Here is a 20,037-nt window from a genome sequence, read left to right as displayed (position 1 = left end):
ACCCAATAAATTTACAAAAAGAAGCATTCAATTCTTAAGTAAAACTGGACTGTTTATAAAATAATTGTCTGATTTGTCGTTTTAGTGATAAATGTTTTCTTCTGAGATGATCATCAACATAATTCATTTGAAAGATAAAGATGTTACCAAAAAGTTGTGAAAGAAAACAAGTAAGTTTAAAATTGACCAATCAAATCAGAAGCTGTACAAGGAAGTAAAATATCGATTATTTTAACGTTCTGAATAAACCTGTCACATTTTTTCACCAGATGTTATAATCATTAATTCAATGCACTTTTTTCAGATTTGTCTTCGCCTCAAACGCTGAAACCAAATTATTTGAGTTAGAAAACAAAAAAATAAATAATATCAAATGGTTAAACTAAGTATGATTCACTCCTTTGACATCTGACAGAGATGATAAGAACAATATTATACAATTACTGTCTTTTGATGAGGTAAATGTGTGGTTTTATTGACTTTTGAAAAACTGATATTCACTGAGGGCAACGTGTTCACTTAATAAGTGGTCGCAGTTTGGGCTTATATTTTGTTTTTTCTTAATTACATTAACTACTTGTCTAACCTTCATCGAATTTTATGAACATGCCGAAGAAGCTTTTTCTATGACTAATGTATAAAGCTAAAATTTTGAAAGCATTTGTTTTCGTTCATTTTTCTATTTTTTTCTGATAGACAGATAGCCGGACTCTTCTTTATGCAATTAATTGTTTTACATGCTCAATTTATAAACCTTCATAGATTGTCGTGAAATATTCCAGATCAAGAAAAAAATATCAAAAGAAAATCTTAGATTTTTTTTAAATCCCTTTAAAGGAATGATACATTGATTCTCTTTTTGTGGGAAGAAATCCTAAGTGTTCCAGAATTTTTTATATTGCACCTCTTAGAAATGTTTGTTTTTCGTGTTCATTAAAAGGTGCTTTTGTCGATTATATGCTTACTCACGGCACCCTTTAAACTTATTTAAAAGTAATATTGGTTTGGACGTTTTCTCTAAAACCGATAACTATTAGGCTAGCTCCCAGTTTAACACGATGAACAAGTTAACAAAATTACAAAATTTAACCAAAACAAACAAACCATTTAGATTCAAAAGTATGTTGCTATCAATGATTTCATACTGACAGGAATCATTACGGTATCTCATTCTCGATAGCTTTCGGGAGCTTCTTTCCTTTCGAAGACGAACCCACTACTAGCAGGTGATTTAACATTGAGCTGGCACCCCTCATATCCCTCGCCAAGGTTCGGGCGTACACGTAAACATGACTCAGCTACGCCACTGGCTTAAGTTTGGTGGGAATTGGTTCAGTAGTTTCAGAGAAGAGAATGATAGTCATATGAATGTAAGCATTTAAAAAAGCTTGTTTTAGAGATATTTTGTTTTAAATCATTGAAATATGTCTATTTGAGGGAAGGACTATGAGTAAAGATCTGTCTTATTAGAATGGTGCTAATTCGCAAAAATTAATAAAAATTAAAAAAAAAACTAATACAAATATTTTTATTATTAAAATATATATTATCTGAAATGATTATTTACATTCATGTCTGACAACACATCTAAATTCTGAAAACATTTTAATAAAAACATTTCCCCCACACAATTAAAGCTCAGAGTCAACTATGATATTGAATCTAACTTTATACCTGTAGAAGCTTCAGGTACAAAAAACTCTAGAAATTGAGTTTTTTTCATAATTTGCTTCCTTATCAGCATTAGTTTACAATACAGTATTCATACAATTTATTTTAGTTCAATTATAAACATTAAGGATGTTTGCAGCTTATGTTTCTGACATTTTATGTGAGACTTAGAATCCTATGGTTTTATTGATGTAGTGCCATTAGAAGACTTGCCTGCCAAACTATTCTTTTCTTTTCAAAATTTTATACTTTTAGTATAAATGATATTTTTGAAAAATCAAAAAAAATCCTTATTCTTTATAAGTTTTTCAAAGAAAAAAAATGTGCCAATGCTTAACTAATAGAATGAACTAACTAGAGAGAATGATTTACTAGAAGTGTTTTACAAAGCTTGTCATTTCAACATGGAATGAGGAACCTAATTCAAATAAAGAAATGTGGTGATTGCCACTTAGACAAATGTGGTGATTGCCACTTAGACAACTTATGTGTTAGCTGTCAATCTTACAACAATAAAAAAACATTTCCTTTATAGTCAACTATAAATTTCATAGGTTTCTTACAGTTTCTGTCCTGCAGCTGTCAGTGCAGTATTGTTATGTTGACTGAAAAAACTCAATGCATTGAACAAAACAATCATAAAAATTCAAAACTTTATTTTCTTTTTATGCTATTTTCAGAAAAGACTTTGGTGAAAGTTATGTGAAATTCCATAAAGGTTTTACAAATTTCCTGTTGTTCAGAAAAAAAACCTGTTACCTCAAATTGTATTTTTATGTGAACTGTGAATAAAACTGTTTATGTACATGTATCAGTAAAATATGCAATGAATAAAAATTATTTCAAAATTTAATGCTGGATACTGTCTTTTCAACAGAACAAAGATCTCTTGTTATTAACTGTTTTAAACATAAAAAAGGTCAAGTAACAAAAGATCTGTCTTATTAGGATGGTGCTAATTCGAAAAAATAATAAAAATTAAAAAAAAACTAAATTAAAAATGTAAATATGATGGATCGACAATAATCGAAACTAAATTTAAAGAAAAGCACATGATGCATGAAGGACTTTTCCTCTAATTAAACATCAACATGATCATAAAAAAGGACTTTACTTATTTATCAATTGAAAAATTAATATAAATTGATTTCATCTAGATCTTCAAGTTCAAATGTAGCACAAAACCCAAAAGTGCCATAAAACCAAAAAGTTCTATAAAACCTACTTCATACTTCAGTTTGTCAATCTTTTCAAAACATTTGGCTTCTTTTTTCAAATGTTGAGTATACAAATTGTATTTAATATTATCTAACCAACTTTCACCTAGTGTAAGAATTATCTTATACATGTCATGGTGATGTTTATAGTTACAACATTGTTTAATTGAAAATTTATTACATTTCTGATAAGATATACCTAGTCAGTAAAATCACATTGAGACTTTCTTGTTGCCACATGACGATCACATGACAATCACATGATGATCACAGAGAGACATATGTACATACAATTGGGAATGTTATAGGTAAGTTATCAGGAAAACAATGTGTAGATTTCCATCAACAATTAAAACATATGTCATTGTTGAGTTTTAACTAAAGTAACATTCTATTCGTACTAACAAGTATCTACCTCAGAAGACTTTATACTGTTAATACCAGTAATGATACCTCTAACCCAGAACTTAGATAACTACATCAAAATACGGATTTAGTGTTGTAAGAATTGCTGTTACATAATTTTGGAAATTATTACAAAATAAGGACTATATTTCCCCAATGCAAAGCTTTGATTCTCTGATTTGTTACCTGACTTTGACTATATTTTTGGTCTTGTTTTGGATTTAACCATATTTTGGCCCTGAAGAGACATTAATGATAGCAATGTGTTACAGGTGCAGAAATGGTGGTACTGTTTATGTCATTAACTCGGTGGCAAGACACAGTTTAATGTATGTATGAAATGAAAAGGTGCATGTGACTTTTATGTATGAATGAATAAAACAGGACATTTTTTTGGGGTGAATCATTATTAGAAAAAATATCTAATTTCAAAAACATTCTTGCAACCTGATGTTAATGTCAGTTACAGTAATTTCTATCTGTTCACTTTTTTCATAATAGTAAGGATACAACCGCTAATTGTTAAAAAATTTCAAGTACATAATTTAACAATACAAGATTAATTGTAGCATAAAAAATTCCTTGGATTTCTTTACAAAAATTTTCAATCACAGATTGACAGATAACATAATAAAATAACATTGCCACTTTCTAGTTGTGATGGAATTATAGATTATTGATGGTATTTCTCAGCAACAATATCATTGAGGGGGTAGCCAAGAAACATTCTAAATGAAAATCTGTTTATTGCTGCTTCCCAAGGCAACAGAAATGACTCATGATTACATACATTCTCATACTCTCACTCAGAAAGCTCAGATCACTCAAGTAGCTTCATACAATAACTTATCACTAACAAGATCCAATCTATACGATACAGATATATCATTATTACAACAAATCATAAAGAAAACAAACATAACAATTCACTCATACAATAACAACTGTTTTACTTCCAAACATAAATATTAAATATAAAAGTTTGTGTTAATTAAAGGGAATGAACTACAAACCAATTATTACAATGGACTGGTGGATTGCAAAAATAATCATTAGCTGAAGTGCAAAAAATATAGTGCAGATAATAAGATAGCATGAATTTATTTATATTCTTGGATACTAATGTTAGTGGATTGAGACACATGCTTTTATGTTCTATGATGTTTGATGTTGCTGTTTGCCAAATTCCTCTTACAAACGCTATTTCAATTAAAACCCTTATTTGTACATTTAAATTTGTGGTTACCCTGATCATCAAAGTTAAAATGCCTTCTTGTAAAGAGTTCAACTCACTTCAAATAAAACAATAAAATTTAGTGGCATTACTTAACTTAACTGAAATGACCATGTAAAAAATATTATGCCTTCTTCTGTAATTCAGTAAAAATTCAGTAACATCCATTGGACTGATTTTAGACCACTTTATACTATTCTTATGCAGTAAATATGTTCAGTCTTTGTCTGTATTTACCGGTATAAAACGAACAGCATACTAACTAGTCTGTAGAGCTACTTAACTAATACTGCATTGACTCAATCCACAATAATAGGCATCCAAGAATATAAATGAATTCATGTCACATCTTAACTATACTGATTATAAAATGGAAAAGGGTGAATAAGACAAATATATATTTACTTGTGAGCTGCATATATATATATATATAGTAATCAGATAACATTAGAAATGAAAATTGGTACCTGATAAAATAAATAAACATTTATACGGATGCAAACTTTGCCATCTCCAACTACCCAACAGGGTAACACTTACTGCCTAAATTTTACCATAGCTTTATTTCAAATCATGGATTCCTAGTTCATTGTACATAACAGACAATGAAAAAGATACTACACACGGAGTACAGAACTTCATGTAATAGATACTACACACGGAGTACAGAACTTCATGTAATAGATACTACACACGGAGTACAGAACTTCATGTAATAGATACTACACACGGAGTACAGAACTTCATGTAATAGATACTACACACGGAGTACAGAACTTCATGTAATAGATACTACACACGGAGTACAGAACTTCATGTAATAGATACTACACACGGAGTACAGAACTTCATGTAATAGATACTACACACGGAGTACAGAACTTCATGTAATAGATACTACACACGGAGTACAGAACTTCATGTAATAGATACTACACACGGAGTACAGAACTTCATGTAATAGATACTACACACGGAGTACAGAACTTCATGTAATAGATACTACACACGGAGTACAGAACTTCATGTAATAGATACTACACACGGAGTACAGAACTTCATGTAATAGATACTACACACGGAGTACAGAACTTCATGTAATAGATACTACACACGGAGTACAGAACTTCATGTAATAGACATGGCAGCTGTGGTCTGAAAATGGTGGTTCTCCTAACCACTAAAAATAGGAAGGTTTACCAATCAGGCTCAAAAACAAAACTACGTGTATGTAACTAAAATAACTCTTTCAATCACTGTTTATGGTAGACGCACACAATTGTACATAAATGACTAAGTTCAGCAGTTGTCACGTCCAGGATGTGTCATAACCTTTCCACCCTTCCGGAGGGGCTAAATAAATTCTTTGACCGGAACGCATAAAGCTAACAACACCGTGGTAAGCAACTCTAGGTACGCCAGCCTGAAATAAAGAGAAAACAAAATATTATCCCTTTCAATACTTTGTTCAAAGAACTAATTCATATTTTAATAATAGCAACACTCCTGAATTGTTTCCAAAAGAAGGTATGATATTCTTGGTTTCTTTATCTTGTCATTAATATTTGAATATGAACCTCTCATACCATATTTATATGAACAGCTTATTCATATCTAGGCTATAACCAAAAATAATAATAAAAAAAAATGTTGTTCCTTGTCTTTTATGAATTTGATCATTGCATATAGGTCTTTTTTGTCATTTAGCACTTTTTGAAATTTGTATGTATTTACACATCAAACGTTTAAGTTTGAGTCTGAGTGTTCCTATTGAAGGTAAAGCCAGAAAACTATTAAACAACATAAACGATTTAATTTGTAAACAAATATACACATTCAGAACTGTTGTAATATCTGCATAACATACCTTAAAATCTTCCATTATTTTTAATGTTTTAGCTGCCGACTTAAATTCTTCTTTTGTTGAGTACTGAACTCGTAAAGCAGGAAGTGACTTCTTCCTCAATGCTACCACATCTGTCACAGAAGCTAACGGTGTGCCATAAACTGTTTGGTGGAATGTTGGATCATAATTTTCCTGTAAAAATATCAATATTGTTATTCAATTAAAAAGTTTGACATCTGACATCAAGGCAAAGATTCTTAGCACAGTACTTAAAGTCCAAAATTTGTTCTAGTAACCCAAATCTCATGCACAACAGGTTATCAGACCATGCATTTCAGTTATTGTCTATGAAACTGGGATCTTAACATCTTCACTAGCCAAGGGTTACAATCTGCTTCCCTCCACTCTACCCTTGGCCGATTGAGAAAGAATTAAGAAGACACAAGGTAATGTTTTTCATTGGTTTCAGTTGTAACTGGCTGCATCCAATCAAAAAGCGCCTATAACATAATCACATGTAGAAAATGCAAGTAAACAATTGCCACTTGCTTATTGTGCAAGAAATTTTTACCACTCTAACATACATGCAAGGGTAAGGAAGGGATAGATATATTTGTTCAGTCAGAAGAGTTGGGCATAGCATTTCCATACCCCAGAGTTTACAACAAAACCAACGTCAGCAATATCCTTTGTTAGAATTGTCATTTATATGTTTAGTGTTGATTTAGTATGGGTGTCCATTTCACTGAACAAGTATCATTTACTGTTTAGAGAGCAGCTGAAGTTGCCACTGTGTTGGGGATTTTCTCACTGGTCTTAGGCTGTGTTGTGCTCTTTGGTCAAGTTGGTGTCTCTTTGAACGATTCCCTGTTTTCATTCTCTTTACTATCTGATAATAATTTATAATTCAAAGAGATATTCAATATCAGTTAGTAACACATTATACATCCTATCGTTAATATACTTACTTGTATTAAATAGGTTAAATCTTTCTTGGTAAAGTCTATTGGCTTCTCATTAAGCTTTATAAATTTTAAATGTTTGTCAAAAAATAATCCCCTGAAAACAAATAAAAAACAAAAAGTTATAACATTTAAGGATTAAAATATTACTGAGGAGGTAGATTAAGGGACATAATTCTTATAAACAACAAATTATCTCCCCTTACAAGTTAGATATACCTAGGGTAAAGCACACAACTCCCACAAATCACTGGAATGTTACTGACAACCATATACAATAAAAATTAAAAAAACTAGTTTTTGACATATAAAAGATCAAAAATGAAGTGTTGAAGACAATTGGTGGCCCTACAGCTGTTTTCTGTTGTATGGTCGGGTTGTTTGTTTCCTTTCTCAATTTTAATGACCATTCAATAAGGTATAATTTGTATCGGAACACAGTTTGTTTGTTTCCTTTCTCAATTTTCATGACCATTCAATTAGGTATTATTTGTATTGGAACACAGTTTGGGTCTTGATTTCACCAAAAACTTAAAAAACCTTAGAATTGTTTATTTGGTCACAACTCTTGAACCAGATAATATTCCTGTTAAGGGTCATTTTTTTATCGTTGGTTGCAGCCTTTTATGCTTTTGAAAGAGATAAATTTATGAAAAAATTATAACCTTTTTTAATGTTTAACAATCAATTTGAAATTCATGGCAATATTTGACCAGAATTGAACCATGTCCTTTATAATACCTACTTGCTAACCCCCTTTTTACCAAAGGTGCTTGTCCTACAAATCTCTGGTCGTATACAAACTCTTTTTTTCCTTTGGTCTGGATGTCTCATCCAGTCATCCCAAAATCTGAAATCAAAACAAATCTTTACTAGGAATCAATTGTGATGTCAGCAAATTCTTTATGCTTAAAAAGAAAGATACTAGTCTATCATAATTCATAGATAAAAACTTATATAGACCTTTGGTTTTCCAGTTTGAATGGTTTTACACTAGTAATTTTGGGGCCCTTTATAGCTTGTTTTTCGGTGTGAGCCAAGGCTCTGTGTTGAAGGCCGTACATTGACCTATAATGGTTTACTTTTTTTAAAATTGTTATTTGGATGGAGAGTTGTCTCATTGGCACTCACACCACATCTTCCTATATCTAACCCATTTGTTTGCATAAGAAATGCCATGAATAAATTGGATAGGTAACCTCAATAGGAATAAACTGCTTAAAGATCATCAATATTGTTTTTAATCTGTAAACTCGGCTTTTATGTTACCCCAGTGCCCCATATATTATTGCATTCAATGATACCAAAACTCTATAATACACAAATACTTACGAATCTGGCCATTTTGGACTAAGTTCAAGCCAGACATGTTTTTCTAACATCCATCCCAATCCAGGAAAAAAGTCTGATCTGTACAGTAATTCTGAAATAAAATTTCAGTCTTGAGATTATGTCCCTTTGTTTGTACTAAGCCGGCAATATATAGTGAAGGACAAGTGTGTTCCAATTTAATATCCATAACTACTCAGTTTATTTACAACCACTATGTCATTGTTGGTAGAGATTTCCTCCATCAGGATATCACCTGTCCATCAGGGTATCACCTGTCCATCAGGGTATCACCTGTCCATCAGGGTATCACCTGTCCATCAATGTATCACCGGTCCATCAGGGTATGACCTGTCCATCAGGGTATCACCTGTCCATCAGGGTATCCACCTGTCCATCAGGGTATTACCTGTCCATCAGGGTATGACCTGTCCATCAGGGTATGACCTGTCCATCAGGGTATCACCTGGCCATCAGGGTATCACCGGTCCATCAGGGTATCACCTGTCCATCAGGGTATCACCTGTCCATCAGGGTATCACCTGTCCATCAGGGTATCACCTGTCCATCAGGGTATCACCTGCCCATCAGGGTATCACCTGTCCAGTAGTCAGCAATTCTGTGTTCTATCATTGATATGGTCATCATTATAAATCAACTGTCAACAAAATTTTGCCTTGTTTGTAATGCAAGGGATCTTGTTCTCAATGTATAGATTATGTTGAATTACACAAAACATCCATAACTAATTTGGTCTATTTTGTTGGGTTTAGAGTATCACTGATGAATCTTTTGTTAAAGAAACGTGAGAAAACTACTCAGCAAAACCTTACAGTATTTTCTGATATTTTAAAAATAGCAGGTGAAGGTTTCTGCCACAAGTACAATAATAAGCCCAGCAGTCAGCGTTCCTGTGTTGACATGAAATATCATTGATATGGTCATTATCATGTATTATGTATGATAAAATTTATTTACCTGTATCATCAGATACTATGCCACTTTAGTAGATAAAACTGAGAATTGAAATGGGGAATGTGTCAAAGAGACAGCAATCTGACCAATGAGCAGTAAATACCATGTCACTTTTGTATATTTACCTGGATCATCAGATACCATGCCACTTTTGTATATTTACCTGGATCATCAGATACCATGCCACTTTTGTATATTTACCTGGATCATCAGATACCATGCCAATTTTACCATTATCATTCCAGGCTGACACACACCATAGAGTAGGATCTGCCTTTAGTATTGGGTAGGTGGCAGAAAAGTAGTCGAAGAAATCAGGTGAATATTCAAGATCATCTGAAAAATAAACCGTAGTGATATATCATTTATATAGCAACATAACATTTCTCACAGAATGCAATGAAAAATTAATGAGAGTGTGCAATATTCTTTCATATTGCACTTCAGGGCAAAATTGTATAAATGTAGATTCAAATTATTGACATCATTAGTGACCAAAATAAAATGTTTCGCCGAGAACAGCCTGATAAGACTGCAGAGGTTTAACAGTTGGGAGAAGTTTGGACACAATGTTTGAGCTTGATAATGTCTATATTTTGATTGTGATCAAAGACCTTAAAATTAAAAATTGATTGCAAAATACTGTGCCATTGAAGATTTCTTCTTGAAACTTTTCAAACAAGAATGTGTCCCAAGTACATGAATGCCCCATCCGCACTATCATCTTATATGTTCAGTGGACGGTCGAAAAGGAATAAAATCTCTAATTTGGCATTAAAATCAGAAAGATCATATCATAGGGAACTAGTTTACTAACTTTCAAGTTGATTGGACTTTAACTTATCAAAATCTTTCTTGACTTAAAACATTAACCTGAATCGGGACAGACAAACGGACGAACAGACAGACTAACAAACAAATGGACGGATGGACTACTGAACAGACGAACGGAACAGAAAACATAATGGCCATAAATGGGGCATAAAAATTATAAATTTTGAAAAAATTGAAAAAAATATATGAACCCCAAGAAAATTGGAAAAAAAATCACCCCCCCCCCTTTTATAGAGTGAATACCCCCCAAACTAAATCCAAGCCTTTCTTTTCAGGTATGGAATCTTGAAGTACAATTTAAAAGAGATCCATACACTTGAACAAATGTTATTGTCTGGAAACAAGTAGGTGTGGATTACAGAAATATTTGCTTATAAAATGCTTTGCTGAGTGCAGCCTGATACAACCACATTGGTTTAACCCTGAACAGTCGGGGCAAATTTGGTCACAATATTCAAGCTTGATACTGTCTGAATTTGGATTGTGATCAAATTTTTGACATAATATAGGTTTATGTCACAAAATAAATGTGGTCAGAGATCTAACAAATGGATTGCACTATACATGCAATATTGTGCAATTGAAGAATTTTTCTTGGAACTTTTCAAAAATCAAAAACCAAACTTATTGACCCCCCCCCCCCCCCTCCCCCTTTTGAGCAAAAACTTTAAAACTCAATCCCATCATTTCCTTTATAGTATGGAACCTTGAAGTACAATTTCAGAGAGATCCATACAATCAAAGACAAGTTATTGTAAGTTATTCTGGAAACTAAAAACATGCTTCTTTTTGGCTCCTTATTCCTAAATATTTTGGGCAATTAACCCAAAAATCAATCCCAACCTCTCCTTTGTTATACGTAACATTGTGGTACAATTTCAGAGAGATCCATACAATTACACACAAGTTATGGTCTGGAAACTAGAAAAATGCTTGTTTTTTTGCCCCTTTTTTTTTTGCCCTTAATTCCTAAACTTCTGCCCCATAACCAATAAAATGAATCCAAACTTTCTACTTGTGGTTTAACACAGTGTGGTCCAATTTCAGAGCAATTGAAATACTTATATACAAGTTTTTATCCAGAAACTAGAAAAATACTTTTTTGGGCCCTTTTTATAATTTGTATTTTAACTTTAAACAAATTGTAATTTGTACAAAAAGTGCTTGTACAAATTACAATTTACAATTTGTACAAAATTATTGTTATAAAATGATAATTTTGAATTTCCTTCCTTCTAGACCAGAAGATGCAGTATGATTGCAAGTTAGACTGGACTATCCTCATAAACTAAAATTCATAGATGTAAAAGGTATAGTTCTTCAATACACTATAGGCCTTTAACAATGATTAAAACTCATGTTTGCTAAGCTATATGAGCAATGAAATGTCACATTAAACAATATGAAATAAAAATTCCATTGACAAAACCAACAGCCTGACTTTGTACAAAACAATAAATAGAGAACAAAAAAGATATATATTGTACAGAGGCAAAAATATCACTAAATTTTGGCTCCTGACTCAGACCTCTATAAACTGAGTTTTATTATGTGCACTGCTGGTTTGTTTATTCCATATACTACTGTTTAGGTGCCAGCTAAAGCCCGCCTTTAGATTTGGAATTTTCACTCTGCCTGTGTTGAAGACCCTTTGTTGGCCATGACTTGTTTTCTACTATTTGGTTAGTCTCTTTGACACATTCCGTGTTTCCATTCTTGATATAAATTGTACATAAAAAATGTGACATTGATAAATATAATGGCAGGCACCCAACCTTCTCTCTATATTGGATATAATTTGTTTCTGAGTTACAAATTAGTTCTATTATCAACAACTTAGAGGTAGTCCAACTGTCTATATCACTCTGCTAAGCTCTTAATAAAATTACATATCATCCTGTGAATTTGAATATATTTGACCTGGACCCTGTTTTTTGTGTTGTTGGGAAATGTCTCCTTCTTTTCAAATTGTGTCAAACCAACCAACCAAAGTAAAGATGACACTATGAAAATAAACCAATTACAATTCATGATGACAGACATGAAGAATGATGACACTATGAAAATAAACCAATTACAATTCATGATGACAGACATGAGGAATGATGACACTATGAAAATAAACCAATTACAATTCATGATGACAGACATGAGGAATGATGACACTATGAAAATAAACCAATTACAATTCATGATGACAGACATGAGGAATGATGACACTATGAAAATAAACCAATTACAATTCATGATGACAGACATGAGGAATGATGACACTATGAAGATAAACCAATTACAATTCATGATGACAGACATGAGGAATGATGACACTATGAAAATAAACCAATTACAATTCATGATGACAGACATGAGGAATGATGACACTATGAAAATAAACCAATTACAATTCATGATGACAGACATGAGGAATGATGACACTATGAAGATAAACCAATTACAATTCATGATGATAGACATGAGGAAAGATGACACTATGAAAATAAACCAATTACAATTCATGATGACAGACATGAGGAATGATGACACTATGAAGATAAACCAATTACAATTCATGATGACAGACATGAGGAATGATGACACTATGAAAATAAACCAATTACAATTCATGATGACAGACATGAGGAATGATGACACTATGAAAATAAACCAATTACAATTCATGATGACAGACATGAGGAAAGATGACACTATGAAGATAAACCAATTACAATTCATGATGACAGACATGAGGAATGATGACACTATGAAAATAAACCAATTACAATTCATGATGACAGACATGAGGAATGATGACACTATGAAAATAAACCAATTACAATTCATGATGACAGACATGAGGAATGATGACACTATGAAAATAAACCAATTACAATTCATGATGACACTATGAAGATAAACCAATAACAATTCATGATGACAGACATGAGGAATGATGACACTATGAAGATAAACCAATTACAATTCATGATGACAGACATGAGGAATGATGACACTATGAAAATAAACCAATTACAATTCATGATGACAGACATGAGGAATGATGACACTATGAAGATAAACCAATTACAATTCATGATGACAGACATGAGCAATGATGACACTATGAAAATAAACCAATTACAATTCATGATGACAGACATGAGGAATGATGACACTATGAAAATAAACCAATTACAATTCATGATGACAGACATGAGGAATGATGACACTATGAAGATAAACCAATTACAATTCATGATGATAGACATGAGGAAAGATGACACTATGAAAATAAACCAATTACAATTCATGATGACAGACATGAGGAATGATGACACTATGAAGATAAACCAATTACAATTCATGATGACAGACATGAGGAATGATGACACTATGAAAATAAACCAATTACAATTCATGATGACAGACATGAGGAATGATGACACTATGAAAATAAACCAATTACAATTCATGATGACAGACATGAGGAAAGATGACACTATGAAGATAAACCAATTACAATTCATGATGACAGACATGAGGAATGATGACACTATGAAAATAAACCAATTACAATTCATGATGACAGACATGAGGAATGATGACACTATGAAAATAAACCAATTACAATTCATGATGACAGACATGAGGAATGATGACACTATGAAGATAAACCAATTACAATTCATGATGACAGACATGAGGAATGATGACACTATGAAAATAAACCAATTACAATTCATGATGACAGACATGAGGAATGATGACACTATGAAGATAAACCAATTACAATTCATGATGACAGACATGAGGAATGATGACACTATGAAGATAAAACAATTACAATTCATGATGACAGACATGAGGAATGATGACACTATGAAAATAAACCAATTACAATTCATGATGACACTATGAAGATAAACCAATTACAATTCATGATGACAGACATGAGGAATGATGACACTATGAAGATAAACCAATAACAATTCATGATGACAGACATGAGGAATGATGACACTATGAAAATAAACCAATTACAATTCATGATGACAGACATGAGGAATGATGACACTATGAAGATAAACCAATTACAATTCATGATGACAGACATGAGGAATGATGACACTATGAAGATAAACCAATTACAATTCATGATGACAGACATGAGGAATGATGACACTATGAAGATAAACCAATTACAATTCATGATGACAGACATGAGGAATGATGACACTATGAAGATAAACCAATAACAATTCATGATGACAGACATGAGGAATGATGACACTATGAAAATAAACCAATTACAATTCATGATGACAGACATGAGGAATGATGACACTATGAAGATAAACCAATAACAATTCATGATGACAGACATGAGGAATGATGACACTATGAAAATAAACCAATTACAATTCATGATGACAGACATGAGGAAAGATGACACTATGAAGATAAACCAATTACAATTCATGATGACAGACATGAGGAATGATGACACTATGAAGATAAACCAATTACAATTCATGATGACAGACATGAGGAATGATGACACTATGAAAATAAACCAATTACAATTCATGATGACACTATGAAGATAAACCAATTACAATTCATGATGACAGACATGAGGAATGATGACACTATGAAAATAAACCAATTACAATTCATGATGATAGACATGAGGAAAGATGACACTATGAAAATAAACCAATTACAATTCATGATGACAGACATGAGGAATGATGACACTATGAAAATAAACCAATTACAATTCATGATGACAGACATGAGGAATGATGACACTATGAAAATAAACCAATTACAATTCATGATGACAGACATGAGGAATGATGACACTATGAAGATAAAACAATTACAATTCATGATGACAGACATGAGGAATGATGACACTATGAAAATAAACCAATTACAATTCATGATGATAGACATGAGGAAAGATGACACTATGAAAATAAACCAATTACAATTCATGATGATAGACATGAGGAAAGATGACACTATGAAAATAAACCAATTACAATTCATGATGACAGACATGAGGAATGATGACACTATGAAAATAAACCAATTACAATTCATGATGACAGACATGAGGAATGATGACACTATGAAAATAAACCAATTACAATTCATGATGACAGACATGAGGAATGATGACACTATGAAGATAAACCAATTACAATTCATGATGACAGACATGAGGAATGATGACACTATGAAAATAAACCAATTACAATTCATGATGATAGACATGAGGAAAGATGACACTATGAAAATAAACCAATTACAATTCATGATGACAGACATGAGGAATGATGACACTATGAAAATAAACCAATTACAATTCATGATGACAGACATGAGGAATGATGACACTATGAAAATAAACCAATTACAATTCATGATGACAGACATGAGGAATGATGACACTATGAAAATAAACCAATTACAATTCATGATGACAGACATGAGGAATGATGACACTATGAAAATAAACCAATAACAATTCATGATGACAGACATGAGGAAAGATGACACTATGAAAATAAACCAATTACAATTCATGATGACAGACATGAGGAATGATGACACTATGAAAATAAACCAATTACAATTCATGATGACAGACATGAGGAATGATGACACTATGAAAATAAACCAATTACAATTCATGATGATAGACATGAGGAAAGATGACACTATGAAAATAAACCAATTACAATTCATGATGACAGACATGAGGAATGATGACACTATGAAAATAAACCAATTACAATTCATGATGACAGACATGAGGAATGATGACACTATGAAAATAAACCAATTACAATTCATGATGACAGACATGAGGAATGATGACACTATGAAAATAAACCAATTACAATTCATGATGACAGACATGAGGAATGATGACACTATGAAGATAAAACAATTACAATTCATGATGACAGACATGAGGAATGATGACACTATGAAAATAAACCAATTACAATTCATGATGATAGACATGAGGAAAGATGACACTATGAAAATAAACCAATTACAATTCATGATGATAGACATGAGGAAAGATGACACTATGAAAATAAACCAATTACAATTCATGATGACAGACATGAGGAATGATGACACTATGAAAATAAACCAATTACAATTCATGATGACAGACATGAGGAATGATGACACTATGAAAATAAACCAATTACAATTCATGATGACAGACATGAGGAATGATGACACTATGAAGATAAACCAATTACAATTCATGATGACAGACATGAGGAATGATGACACTATGAAAATAAACCAATTACAATTCATGATGATAGACATGAGGAAAGATGACACTATGAAAATAAACCAATTACAATTCATGATGACAGACATGAGGAATGATGACACTATGAAAATAAACCAATTACAATTCATGATGACAGACATGAGGAATGATGACACTATGAAAATAAACCAATTACAATTCATGATGACAGACATGAGGAATGATGACACTATGAAAATAAACCAATTACAATTCATGATGACAGACATGAGGAATGATGACACTATGAAAATAAACCAATAACAATTCATGATGACAGACATGAGGAAAGATGACACTATGAAAATAAACCAATTACAATTCATGATGACAGACATGAGGAATGATGACACTATGAAAATAAACCAATTACAATTCATGATGACAGACATGAGGAATGATGACACTATGAAAATAAACCAATTACAATTCATGATGATAGACATGAGGAAAGATGACACTATGAAAATAAACCAATTACAATTCATGATGACAGACATGAGGAATGATGACACTATGAAAATAAACCAATTACAATTCATGATGACAGACATGAGGAATGATGACACTATGAAAATAAACCAATTACAATTCATGATGACAGACATGAGGAATAGAGAATAATGGTATGAAAAATATTGAATCGAGGAAAAATGAGAAAAATATAAAGAATGGAGAATAATGGATCACAAAAGTATAAAGAACAAGAATGTGTCCCCAGTACTCGGATGCCCCACTCGCACTTTCATTTTTTATGTTCAGTGGACTGTAAAATTGGGATATAAACTCTTATGTGGCATTAAAATTAGAAAGATCATATCACCGAGAACATTTGTACTCAGTTTCAAGTTGTTGGACTTCAACTTCATCAAAAACTACCTTGACCAAAAACTTTAACCTGAAGTGGGACAGATGAACGAATGAACAGATGAATGGACGCAGACCAGAAAACATAATGCCCCTCTTCTATTGGAGGTGGGGCATAAAACTGTGAGAAATAACAGAATTAGGTAATACATTTCCTATTACATAAGTGAACAATTTACCAAAAAAAAGAAATCACCAAATCACATGAAAAATTTAGTAGTATAATCATTTTGAGGAGAATTTACAGTATAAGTGTTGAACCCCCACCCCCTGCTTATTCTTAGACATGTGACTTTAGCTATGCACTTGCTCTACAAATGTTTGGGAAATTCATATGCAACCAAGCTAAAAATAAATCTGAAGTTCAAGCCAAAAAAGCCAGAAAGATAATGTGAAAGGAAAGATAACTCTAGATAATTGATTAAAAGTATACGAATTTCTAGCAATGTTAGTTTACCTTCTACGATTATAACTGCCGTATAATTAAAAGTGAAGAAAATTTGATCGAGTGCCCATTTATAATGTCGGGCAATTTTGAAGTAGCCTTTGAACTTCTTCTGTGGCCAAGCAAGTTTTAAATCACTAAGGTCAGGTTGCTGGAAATAAATACATAATTACTCAATTGAGAGGTCACCAATTGATGGACAGGTCACCAATCAATGGACATACAAATTTGTCAGAATAGATTGGTCATATACTGTAAACTCAAAAATTAATGTGTAACAATACACACAGGGCAAGTCAGTAATTTGTTAAAATGAAAGCTGATAATTTTAGAATATTCCATGCAAAAATTAAGAAATTTGTAGCTGTATTTCGTAACTTGTAAGTTGAGTGTTCTAACTGCAATAGTAATTCACTCAATAACACCAAATGATGTTATTTAACTGACTCACATCATGTTTGATGCTAAAAATTTGTGAATTTACAGTAAAATATATGTATTGCAAAATCAGAATGGCTACTATGATAATATAAATGAATCATGGAGGTACAAATGACAAGTTACCATAGTTACTATGTTTGGGAAAAATTAAGATGTTACTTATTTTCATGCTTCCAGTTTAAATTTCACCCTACAAGTAAATATCTATGAATTCGAAGACAATCTTGTTAATATTCATTTGAAAGAGCTCTTCAAATCAAATTTTAGGTTTTCAAATTTTTATGATAAAATATTGGAGTTAGACTGCAATCCTTTTATCTTGAATAATTAAATTAAAGAATAATATATATTTTTAGTTTGTAACTGATGATGAAATCTATTTGCAATTTTTTTTTCAATCTTCAACTGTCTGAATAAATGTAATCTGTTTGATGAAACTTAACTGGAAGGTCATAACATGAAAACAAACATCTACTTTTACTTTACCCATACATGATAACTTATTCCATCACCATGGCGACCTCTTTAGACCAATATTTCGCTGTTTACCTTCAACAATGATCACAGCTGTGTAATTAAATTTGTGGAATATTTGGTCGAGTGCCCATTTGTAATGGCGTGCAATTTTGTAGTAACCCTTGAACTTCTTCTTTGGTGAAGGTAGATTAATATCAGTAAGATTTGGATGCTGAAAAGACACAAAGTTCTATGAGACAGTACTTTTAATTGGTTCAAATAAAAAATGTAAAGACTTTGATTGGCTGCTAAAGGTGGCATGTTTCATCATATCTTCTTCACATTTATATCGGAAAAACATCTGCAGTATATGTGGTATTCTTCAATATCTTCATTTGCAATTATAATTAAGATGTACTAATTTAAAAAATACATAATCCTTTTTCCTGTTCATGTTATTTTTCTGAATATTTTGCTATATAGACTATATAACTGTATAAATACTACAGCAAATAATTGACATGAATGTAAAGATAACGAACCAATTTTTCAAAGGTCCCTTTTTTCTTTAATGCATTGAAGAATATTGTGGAACTCATCTACCATGAGCAACGTTTGAACTCTGAACCTGAGTGTTGAGAGGTTGGTGAACATGATAAACTAACTACTGTCATGACTCATTGACTGTGAAAGTACTTTTATTTGTTGGGAATCATTTTTTTTTTGGTTTTCATGGATGATTTTATCTACCAATTTAAGTGTCCAACAAATTAAACAACTGTTGTCCAAATAAAAATGATCTAGAGAATGAATTGAATATCGCCAAATCTGAGAATACTATAATCATGATAATAGTAGTCACAGGGCAAATGCACTATGAACTACAACTGCAGGCAGGATTATACCCATGTAATCTTTAAAAAGATAAACTGTACATAAGTCATTTTTTTATCTTTTAACTCTCATAAAAAAATATTTTTTATCGATGAAAGTCAGATTTCCGGTATTG

At 31.9% G+C, this 20,037-nt stretch overlaps 1 protein-coding gene across 2 annotated transcripts; it reads right to left on the bottom strand.

Annotated features, from left to right (window-relative positions):
• Positions 1-1,514: 1,514 nt before the first annotated feature.
• Positions 1,515-20,037, bottom strand: LOC134693684 (alpha-1,3-mannosyl-glycoprotein 2-beta-N-acetylglucosaminyltransferase-like). Of its 2 annotated transcripts, none has more exons than XM_063554580.1 (8): positions 19,934-20,037; positions 19,122-19,260; positions 9,841-9,975; positions 8,668-8,758; positions 8,081-8,185; positions 7,342-7,432; positions 6,395-6,565; positions 1,515-5,950 (listed from the first exon to the last, which is right to left on the bottom strand). In XM_063554580.1, exons 1-8 carry the CDS (start codon positions 19,970-19,972, stop codon positions 5,837-5,839), a joined length of 885 nt encoding a protein of 294 aa, XP_063410650.1. In that variant the 5' UTR covers positions 19,973-20,037; the 3' UTR covers positions 1,515-5,836. The 2 variants fall into 2 exon arrangements, with proteins under 2 accessions (XP_063410650.1, XP_063410651.1); XM_063554581.1 differs by having other exon boundaries at positions 19,964-20,010.

This window comes from Mytilus trossulus, chromosome 12 (genome assembly GCF_036588685.1).
Source record: "Mytilus trossulus isolate FHL-02 chromosome 12, PNRI_Mtr1.1.1.hap1, whole genome shotgun sequence".
Lineage (NCBI taxonomy): Eukaryota > Metazoa > Mollusca > Bivalvia > Mytilida > Mytilidae > Mytilus > Mytilus trossulus.
The sequence above is the reverse complement of the archived record's forward strand: the minus strand, read 5'-3'. Positions and strand labels throughout refer to the sequence as shown.

Bases quoted from the DNA above. Each gene is read 5' to 3' on its own strand.
- LOC134693684 (XM_063554580.1), bottom strand. From the start codon at position 19,972: ATGACTTATGTACAGTTTATCTTTTTAAAGATTACATGG. The intron at 19,261-19,933 runs GTATAATCCTGC...GTGTCTTTTCAG, and splicing joins TCTTTTTAAAGATTACATGG to CATCCAAATCTTACTGATAT. The intron at 6,566-7,341 runs GTAAGTATATTA...ATATTTTTACAG, and splicing joins ATTTAACCTATTTAATACAA to GAAAATTATGATCCAACATT.